This window comes from Epinephelus fuscoguttatus, linkage group LG16, assembly GCF_011397635.1.
Source record: "Epinephelus fuscoguttatus linkage group LG16, E.fuscoguttatus.final_Chr_v1".
Lineage (NCBI taxonomy): Eukaryota > Metazoa > Chordata > Actinopteri > Perciformes > Serranidae > Epinephelus > Epinephelus fuscoguttatus.
In genome coordinates this window covers 10,794,666-10,805,711 of record NC_064767.1, presented here as the reverse complement: position 1 = coordinate 10,805,711, position 11,046 = coordinate 10,794,666, and the positions used below count along the sequence as shown (strand labels likewise).

Here is an 11,046-nt window from a genome sequence, read left to right as displayed (position 1 = left end):
GACACAAAATGAACAAAAAAAAAGGCACAAAATTAACTCAAAGACACACTACTGGCTACAAATCATGAAAAAAAAAGAGGCAACACCGACACAAATACTGTGTGTCTTGCTTCTGTGTGGAGAGGTGGTGAGCCCTTTTGCATATCTGTGCCCAGAGGTCCATTGTCTCATAATGTGCCCATGCCTCAGTGGCCAAAAACTGTACCACTGTATAATACTACAGTGCATGTGCAGCACTGTTTCGTCACAGCTCTGCAACATAGAAACTACTTTGATATGGTCATCAGCAAAAGAAGATCAAAGAAGATAGTGTTCCTGCTTCCATCTTTCTTTAATGAAGCCAAGGTTTTAGATATATTATTACAGATGTTAATACAGGTGTTTACTCATGTGTAACCATGTTGGGGTTGGGGGGGGGGGCAGGAGCCTAACCCAGGTGACGTTGGCTGAGAGGCGGGTTACACCCTGGACAGGTCACCAGACTATCACAGGGCTGACACATAGAGACAGACAACCATTCACACTCACATTCACACCTACGGACAATTTAGAGTCACCAATTAACCTGCATGTCTTTGGACTGTGGGAGGAAGCCGGAGTACCCCAGAGAAAACCCACGCTGACACAGGGAGAACATGCAAACTCTGCACTATACTAGACTATAAATACTTAAAGTTCATGTCTTCAGTGGACCTCAACTAACAAAAACATCATGCCAAACGTCAGAGCACAGTAAAAATACCCATCAGTTTCCTTGACATGAATGTGACATCATCAGATCTTTTTTTTTTGTCGTACCAACAATCCAAAACCCAAATATATTCAGTTTAATATTGTGTAAGAAAAAGAAATGACTCATTCTAGAACCTGAAACCATCACATGCTGACACTTTTGCGTGCGAAATGACCGGTTAATGGTTGCAGAATAATTCTGTGTGTGTCATCGTGCAGCTGTAGTTCTTTGCAGAGCTGAAGGTGAGATTAGATGATACACAAACACTGCACCATAGGAACGGATGGATGAGGTATGGAGGTGACAGAGGCTTGGCCACAGAGGAGGAGGAGGAGGAGGAGGAGGAGAACTCTGCACACACAGACCAGGAGGAGGAAGAGGAAATGGAACAGTGGCAGAGGACTGGCGCCACCAGAGGAAGAGGCTCTCTTTCCGTGCCTGAAATAAAGATCTCACCCAGACTCTTCCGGCCTTGTTCCATTTTAATCCCTCGACTCCTGCCACTTCCCTCTTAACCATGAACTGTTACCTCTGAAGCATCGTTTGAAGTTTCCTCCCCATCAGAGCACAAACAGACGCATCCTCAGGTCTCAACAGAGGACATTCACTAAGATACTTTGATGCAGTTTCGGGGACTGGTTCTTGTTTGAAACTTTCAGTATTACAGCTGTGGCTGCTGCTGACTCTTCAAACTCATATTATCAGATAAGTTACATACATTTTGCTCTTGTCTGGTGAAATTCTCAACTTCTCTCTCAACAATATTTTATGCACGTGCACAAAAGGCATGATAACAGCATGACTGCACCCTGAATTTTATACATTTTAGACATAGTTCATGAATGAACTTCGAACTGCAGCTCTTAAGCCAAATTGCTCAGAACATTCTATGGAAATTCTGCGGAAGCAAACTCCATCTGTTAATTGTGTGACATGATCAAAAGCTCCAGTACAGCCACTAAAGTATTTTTAAAAAATATTTTTTAAACCCTTAGAGGAGCATACAATCCTCTGACTAACATTAAATGAAACTTCTGCTTTCAATTCTAAAACAAAACTCTCCACATCACCAAAAATCTCTCCAATTTTTTCATTTTTGTTTCATTTTTCCTCTCAGCTTTTGTCACTGACATATACCCATGCAACTCATGTTCAGTGGTGTATCAGTATTTAAATCGTTTACTTAAATAAAAGTACTACTAACACACTAAACACACTCTGTTGCTGGTAAAAGTCCTGCATTGAAAGTGTTACATAATTAAAAATATTCAGTACAATCAGGACAATGTATTTAAGTGTTAAAAGCAAAACGACTCAATGCAGAAAAAATAATAAATTGAATTAATAAAAATTATTAAAATGAAGTAATATTTAGGAAGCTTTAAAATTAAACATTGAAACATTGTGCAGGAGAGGTTAGAAGCCAAAAAATGGCTAGTGAAGATACTTTATTAAATAACAACAATCATACATAAAAAGAAAAAGTTAAAAACGAAGAATTGCATAATCGAATAAGAGTTCCAGACTAAGAAGTATTACAAAATTGTTAAAGATGTGCAATTTACCGAAAAAAGAAAGTTACAAATACAAAATTCGTTGCTACTAAGTTTCAATGTCATCACTGTTCCCCTCTCAAGTGTAATGGAGTAGAAGACAGTGGCAGGAGATTAAAATACTCGAGTAAAAGTACCTCAGATTTTCACTTTAGGACAGTACTTGAGTAAATGTACTCCACCACTGCTCTTGTTCATACATCAGTATTTTATCACAGCAACCGTCCCTCAGTATCAGTACTTCTACTTTTGGTGCTTGAGTACATTTCACTAAAAACATTTATTTTTAAACTTTTTGGAGGACGTTGATGACAAAAAAAAAGACTTTTAAAACAACTTTGTTATCTTCATAAACAGCACTGTTTTGTAAGTTGCTTGTGCACAAACTCTTACCAGCTTAAAACATTTTCCACAGGGTGGGAGTAGAGAGATGTTTTTTTTTCCTGCACAGTGTCACACAGTTTATCTCAGGTGCAGGGTTTGAACCCAGTCAGGCAATGCTTTAACAATTATCCTGCTCTGTGCAAGCTTTACTTCTGCAACATCGCAGCTCTGTGTGTGTTTATCAGGTAGTTTAGACCTGACAGAGAAACACAACAGGATGAGATGTTGCAAAAGTAATGCTCACTGGGTGCTAACGTAGAACAAAATCTCAGTCCCAAGGAAGACAACATCAAATTCCACCTATCTTTGGTGCGGGACGAGCCACCCATTCCTGTAAACTTCACTGGAAGTGAGCGCCGGTGCTCTGTGCACCCAGAGAGGGGCCATGCTGACCCCATTACACGAGCAGATATCTTAAATGTTTGCACATGTGGACTGAGATGCTGTTTGCAGCCGTTGAGCTGCTTAGCAGGCCCCCAAAAGCCCTCAGGGACCTTCTTTTTCTTCTCTTTTCTCTCTCTTCCCTCCCCCTCCCCTCTCTCGCGCTCCATCATTATCGCCCACATGCTTTTCCAGAGACATCCTGAGTGAAACAGCTCGACGTCCTCGATGGCTATCACATGTTCCTGCTGGGGAGGGAGGCAGCCGGGGAAAGACATCTTGAAGAAAATGAAACAGGGTGTACTAGGCCAAAGTTTCTTTATGCTTTTTTTCATTAGATACTTGACGAGGAGTTGTGTGCATCAAACTGAGGAAGGTTTTAGAACGAAGCACGAAACCTGCGGCCTTGACTGACATTGTTCATCCTAAAGATCTCCTCAGGACATCCTTCCTGCCTCGCAATTTTATTTCTCTCTAAAGATTCTGTATTTGTTTTTAAAAACCTGTTCAGGGACTTCATATGGCCTGATGACTATTTGTCCCTGCAAAAATGCAATTCATTATACTTGAACCATCTGCTAGGATTTGATTTGCAGCAGGAAGTGATGTTTCGTTTTAGCCAAATGCAAAATTTGGATAAAGTCTTTGTACAGACATTCACGTTCCCCCGCAGGATGAATCCTACTCACTTGGTGACCGCTGACTTTCTTCATCACCATTAGCACCAACGCCCCCCCCCCAAACACTGAAGTTCATGACTAAATAGCTGCAAAACTAATGACATTCCCATTAGCTTTACTTTGTATTTGGTGCTAAATAGAAAAAGCTAACAAGCTTAACTAAGAGCATTGTTACTCCCACTACTAGCATTATTAGCTTAGCACTGGGGTCGTCCTATTCCCAGGGTCTTATGCTCCCATGGGCTCAGCCTAGCCTTGTGTTGAGTTTTTCACCATTTGTCTCTTGATATAAACCAGCATTGTAAGGGACAGGCTACAGTTTAAATTGCAAAGAGAGATAAAAGTTTCAAATGCTGTTAAAGAAGCCATTCAACCATTCAACCATTCAACCGTCTTGAATCAAGAAAACTGCCTCACCCACATGTTTTAGGGTGCAGGTTTCAAGCATAGAAAGTATTAAATAATGAGCCTAGCTACCAAGCTTCAAATTGGGCATTTTAGCCATCTCCATCTTGTTTTTTTTTTTAATTTAGAAGTGACTAAAGGGTGGAGCTGTGGAAGACCAAGAGATGGATCTGACTCACCCCAGATGTTCCTCTCCCTAGCAACACTTTACAGCTCCTCCTGGGGCATCCTGAGGTGTTCCCAGGCCAGATGAGATATGTAATCTCTCCAGCGTGTCCTGGCTCTACCCCGGGGCCTTATACCAGTGGGACGTGTTCTAACAGGGGGCGCCCAGGGGGCATCCTAATCAGATGCCCGAACCACCTAAACCGACCCCTTTTAATGCAAAGGAGCAGCAGCTCTACTCCGAGCCCCGGCCAGATGACTGAGCTCCTCACTCTATCGCTAAGGCTGAGCCCAGCCACCCCACAAAGGAAAGTCATTTTGGCTGCTTGTATCCATGATCTCTTTTGTCATGAATGTTCAAATTAGCTATTGAGACTAAAACTGCTTTTAAAACCAGTCTGTTAACGTGTTTATTTCTGCTGTAAAGATGTGCATTTTAACATGGGGGTCTATGAGGATTGACTAGCTTCTGGAGCCAGCCTGAAGTGGCCGTTAGAGGAACTGCAATTTTTAGCACTATGCACTGACTTCATTTTTAGCACTGAAAGTTGCTGCTTGGTTCCAAGGGGTATAACATCAGTGTGCCACATGCTATAGGTGACTGATTTCAACATAATGACCCTGGGAAATTTACACTGAACATTTGAAATCCTTTAAAAGGTCTCCTTAGGGTGCTTTCTCACCTGCCCTGTTTGGTTCTGATCAGTTGAACTCAAGTTCGTTAGCTCCCTAAGTGTGGTTCGTTTGGGCAGGTTTGAACACAGCAATCACACTCAGATGCGCACCAAAACAACCGGACCGAGACCTTCTTAAAAGTCCGGTTACAAATGAAGTCTGGTGCGGTTCGTTTGTGTTGAGAAGGTGTTGCGACCTGGATGTGAAGCAACTGCAGTCACATGACACATTGTTTGGGTTAATCATGAGCATGTTCCAGTCCTGGAGGATTATTAATGTGCACCTCCTCCTGTACTGCCTTAATATGCACATTCAGCACATCCAATGCATCAAAACATTGTTTTCTAGTTGGAGCCGCGCCTCGTTTTCAAACTGTATGGTTTGACTAAAATGAACAATGACAGCAATATAGTCCACGATGAGCAGCGCTAAAATCAACCTGCGTAGTTGTCCCTCCATTGTGACATCAGAAAGTGTCACATTTATCTTGCAAGTGTACTCTTCTTCAACGTTTGGGTTACTTCCTGGATTTTTCCCACATGGAAATTCTGACCAATCAAGAGCAGCTTTCTCACACAAGGCATTTGATGTGGTCCGCTTGTAAATGCTGCCATGAGAACATGAACCAACTCTAGGCAGTTAAACAACTTTGGAACAAAATTAGTCCCTGATTCAGACCAAAGCAAGACAACTCTAGGTCTGAAAGCACCCTTATTGTGTCATATTAAGAGGATATTAAGCTGGGGGACACAGGACTCTGTGAATGTAGATGCCTTCCCAAAGCACCACTGTGTCTAAGTACAGAAGGGCCAGCATGAGTGTAGACTCCTGACCCATTTTGTCCCTTTAATTAACTGATTTGATGCACTTATAGAAACCTGACATAGGAGGAACACGGAGGTAAATGATGATGCATGCAGCAGAAGCTCTGCGGTTTGTTAAAATAGCCATTTATGGGGAAGTACCTTCGATCCGAGAGTAAAATTAAGCAGCAGACTCGCGTGTGGTTTCACTGTTTTCTCTCATTTTATTGGAGGCGGAAGGTAAGACACACATTTCACTTTAGTTTTCTCACAGACCTGGCCACCCTTCAGTATCTACAAAGTACTTCCTGTTCCTTCTCGAAAGCAAGAGCTACATCCATCGTACATGTTAGAAACAGTTATTTTAAAAAAACAAAAATAGAAATAAAAATGTACAACATACACTTGATATATATAATATAATTTTTGCTCTTTTTTTTTTTACAGAGGTAAAAATACTAAGCGTAAAAAATGGGTCTAATTCATTACAGGGTGTCGTTTCTTTAATTTTTCAATTTAAATACACAAGGAGATAAAGAGGATGCGTTCAGGCACTTGTAAATGGCTCTGACATGTGAGAACACACTCAAACACCAGACAAGACGGAGAAAAAAGATTTAACACACACACACACACACACACACACACACACACACACTCGCTCACACACTCTTTCCAATCTGATTGGCCCTGTCCCTAATACATCACATCATCCAAGGATCTGATTATACTGGATAGGTGTTAGTATGTGATAGCATATTTAGCTGATCCCAGTAGCTTTGGATCAAGGAGCAGGAGAGGGGAAAGGGATGTGGGATAAACACACACACACACACACACACACACACACACACACACACACACCAAGGACGTACATACTGGTACACAGGACAGGATGTATGAAACAGACACAACCAGGGAAGGGAAAAGGACATCCTCAGGCATTCTGTATTTCAACTACAGTAAGTGACATTTCCTTGGCAAAACAATCAGGGGTGGATGTTTGTTTCCAGCGTTTCAGCTGTTCTTCAGACTCCCGTTCTTTTCCAATGGGACCCTACTGATGTCCTGCTGCTTCTTCTTTTTTTTTTAATTATAAAAAGCTTATTGTGTTCCCGGTCACATCCTCTAACGCCACCATCAACCGGGCTTAGACGAAGCATAAAGCACCCAAGCGGTTGTCAGTTTAGTGTTGTGCTGTCAGTGCGAGGGTGTGATTGGCTGGCTGCCGTGTCACTCAAACAGCGGGCGACACAGGCAGGTAGGACGGCGTTTTTGTTTTCCTCTAATGCCTGAGTTTGTACATCGACACACACACACACACACACTACGACACAGACTTTAACTGTTTCGTAAATCAATAGTCGAATATCCGACGTTATGTTTGTGGGCATGATAATGTGGCAAATCTGGCATGGAGGAAAAAAATACGCTGTTGGACAGAACGATAGCGCCCGCCAGTCACATGTGACTGTGGTTTCAGCAAGTTGTCTTAAAATAAAAATACAATTTGGCCATGACGATGCAGCAGGTAACTTTTATAAAAATCATTATATCCTGACAGTAGTACATATGAAAAAAATCACGTTCCTCCTCCTCCTCATCCTCCTAGTGCTCCTAACGGCATTTGTAAGAATCCACTATCCACCAATCAGAGCCAGGAGAAGTCTCTGACACATGTAAATCGCTGCTTGTGCGCACAATGCACTGTTATGTGCACTCGTGCACATAACAGTGTACATGGTGAAGACATGTAAAGAGAAGATGATGATGAAAAGCTTTCTTTCACTCCCACTATTCTGGACTCTGATTGGTTGTTTTCGTTCAGGCCCGGTTGATTCTTGCACATGCCATTAGGAGCACTAGGAGGAGCCAGATTATTTGTCTCATGTACCACCGTCAGGATATAGTGACAGTCTCAGAGAATGTAACCAAATGTTTTTTATAAATAAAAAATACTTTCTAAATGTTTAAAGGAATACTTTGGACTTTTTGGTAAATACTCATATATCTTTTCTTTTACTGAAAGGTCAGTAATGGCCAAGCAGCCAAGAGATGATTAGCTTAGCTTAGCATAAAGACTGGGAAACAGCTAGCCTGGCTCAGTCATCAACATGTTATACCTCATTGTATCTTGATTGAACAATTATGAACAATTTTGCACTTCACATTTCGCTCTGACTAAAACAAACAACATATAACATGTTAGTAAGTGAGACCTCTAAGGGCCTGTGTGCACATAGCGTTTTCCTTCAGCAGAAAAAGCAAAAAGTGTTGGCAGCACTTTTTTTTTTAAATGACATGCTGCGTGTGGGTTTGTTTCTATGACAACAATATCTTGACACTAACATTAGCCAGGTAGCTAACATAACGCAACATCAACAGAAGGTTGACTACACAGTCAAATTCAAGCTTACAAAGTGAAGGGTGATCAAAGCACAACACAATCTGCCAGTTGATCTGCTCCCAGAAAATTAGGTTTTCTGTCATTGTTGTGACAGTAGACAGTAGCCTAGCTAAAGCAGCGACAGTGACATCACCAAAAGAAGACGCCAGCACTGAGAAAAAAAGACTACATGGACACAGGCCCTAAAGCTGGTAGGTGGATTTTGTAACCTTTGGACAGAGTCAGACTTGTTGTTTCCCCGTTTCCAGTGTTTATGCTAAGCTAACCAAACCGCCTCTCGAACATGACAGTGGTATCGACCTTCCCATCTCACTCTTGGCAACAAAGTCAAGACATGTACCTCCTGAAGTGTCAGATTATTCCTTTCACAACTCAAGAATGACACGTATACTCATATTTTATAAATAACTGAAATAAGACTCACTCGCAATCAAGAAAATTAAGGGTTTTATACTAATTTTCACTTGTAAGGGGGCTTTAACACCTGTATTTGTTTTTTTAAACTTACACTTTGTAGGAGGATATTATGTGTTAAATAATTTTAAACACATCTCACCACTAATTTAATTTGTTGCACCATTCAGATCCCTATCAATTCAGACTTTGCTGTTCCACATGTGACCGGTGGGCTCCACTGAAGGCTTAAAGAGGGGAGTTGATTGTACATCGCAAGCAAACTGGAGTCCTTAGTTTACATGAGAACCTTTTTAAGAGTTCCTTTTCATTACAAAAATAGTTTAAACCAAGTTTAAAAGAGTACGTGGTGAGGCTGATTGCTTGGAGCCGTAACCGTGCTCCTGTTTTTCATTGTAGCAGACATCTTCAGAGGGATGGGGGTAAAGTTTGGAGCCAGACTCCACATTTTAAGGCATAACGGGCACCAAGTTTAACGGTATCTCTTGATTGATTTTTCAGTCTTTGACGTGACACGGACTACTGACTGAGGTTCTGCAGAGGATGAGGAAATCAGAGCCTTAAAATCTTGCACCGCTTTGAGTATATATTCTGTAAAATATGCCAAAAAGCTGACTGGAATTATAAGACTGAATGGGTTCCTGGTTTAGGTGGTAGTTTAGGCACTGTTTGAAATAACGTGAAAGGAGCAGGGAGACGGATGCTTGAGTATCGTAGCATGACTTGGAGCACCGTCTCATTCAGTGAGTGAATCACAACCCAGCACCTTTTTGCTGGTAGATCAATTCAGTGAGAAAATAAATAGAATAAAAACACGAATCTTTGGGATATTAGAAGATTAAGATGAGTACCACATTTGTTTCAGTGAACAAAGAAGATGTCGATGGTGGAGAGCTATGTAGACTATATACATGAGCTTTACTATGAGCTGCAGTACAGACAACAGAAGGCCTCGGCGCACATTGTAAGCATGCACATATACCATCCACACACATACACACACTCACACACGCAAAGAGGTGTAGTGTCTGATTTCTCTTGTAGCTGGAGTTGAGCTGAGCGGGCCTGATATTGGAATAGATTATAAACAAAATGGCCACGCGAACATCAAAGGAGAGAAAAAATAGAACAAAGAAACAATTCAAGTTCTTTGACGCCGAGTCAGTGTACAAAGTATAAAGTACCTGCATATGTGATACATGACATATAGGTCAGCTATAAAAAAAGGCCCCCTGAAAAAGAGTGCTCTCTCACTAGAAACAGAGCATGAAATGGCCATGTGGAGAGCTGAGAGAACTGTCTGCCGTAAGGGGGAGCTTATCTTCCCAGGCCGTTCAGAAAATGCACCAACTGTTTTTTTTTTTTTTTGGCTTATTTCAGTGTCTGGAATTTGTAGAGAATCCCAGAGAAACCAAGGCAAGAGAGTGAGCAGCCACGACCACTTGTCCCCTCTGTGTATTTCCCCGTCCTTCCCTTTCCCTGTGCTTGTGTTGGGTTTAGATTTTTTGCTCCGAGAGGCTTCCGAGCGCGGCGGCTCAGCTTAGGGCCTTGTGTCGGCCTCCGCAGCAGCCGCAACTGAGCCCCGCCCGGTGGCAAGCATGGAGAGGCGGGTAAAGGCAGAGGCAGGGCGCCACCAGAGACAAGCCAAGCAGAGCTAACCAGCGTGTGCCGAGTCGACCTCCCCCGCTGCTCTCGCCCCCGTCACAGGAGCAGGGGTCTAAGTAGTCCCCCTCTGGATCAGACATGCAGTGGTAGAGCATGGTGTCTGCCAGCCACATGCAGCTGACCCGCCTGATGCATGCCCGCACAGGGTCCGGCGCATCGTGGCATCGGCCTCTCCGGTTGTCGGAGATGAAAAAGGCCTCGCCGCAGTGCTCGCACTGAGCTCGCTCCAGCCCTTCCTCCTTCCGCCCCTTCCCGCCATTGGTGGATGGCGAGGAGCTCGGGAGGAAGGAGCGGGGCTGGCTGGAGACCACAGAGGAGAAGCCCTGGCGATACGAGCCGCCATGGCCCTTACTGACCAAGGGTCCGAGGGCGGGGTCAGAGTCTGAAGGTGACAAGGCCGGTGCCAGAGGATAGGTGTAGTCGTGCTTCTGCGCCTCCGTCTTGGCAAAGTGGACGTAGGACTCAGAGTCGTCCATTTGGATGAACTTGTCACGCACTGTGGCGTGGCGGTAGTCCTCGTAGCCCGTGAGCCAGGCACGATCTGACTGGCGTCCATAGTGACGCTCGGTGGTTCGCTCCCAGCTGCGCTCCCGAGGGTTGATGCGGACGATTTCCTCGTCCTCCTGGAAGGTGACATGACGGGGAAGCCGAGACAACGGCTGAAGAGGAAGACAGAATGAAACTTAAATATTGCTGGCAGTGATAAACCCCATATTGTTTGTTTACATCAGCAGTAAACAACAACAACCATATTTATTTCTACAAAAAATATATCATGATC

The 11,046-nt window shown here is 43.1% G+C and overlaps 1 protein-coding gene across 1 annotated transcript in view; it reads right to left on the bottom strand.

The window, feature by feature from the left end:
• Positions 1–5,980: 5,980 nt before the first annotated feature.
• The window catches only part of LOC125903209 (sprouty-related, EVH1 domain-containing protein 2-like), a 31,564-nt gene continuing 26,498 nt past the window's right edge, over positions 5,981–11,046 (bottom strand). Inside the window, exon 6 of the mRNA XM_049599980.1 lies at positions 5,981–10,924. Within this exon, the coding sequence (XP_049455937.1) occupies positions 10,136–10,924 (789 nt within the window). The 3' untranslated portion in view covers positions 5,981–10,135. The remainder of the gene's footprint in view (positions 10,925–11,046) is intronic.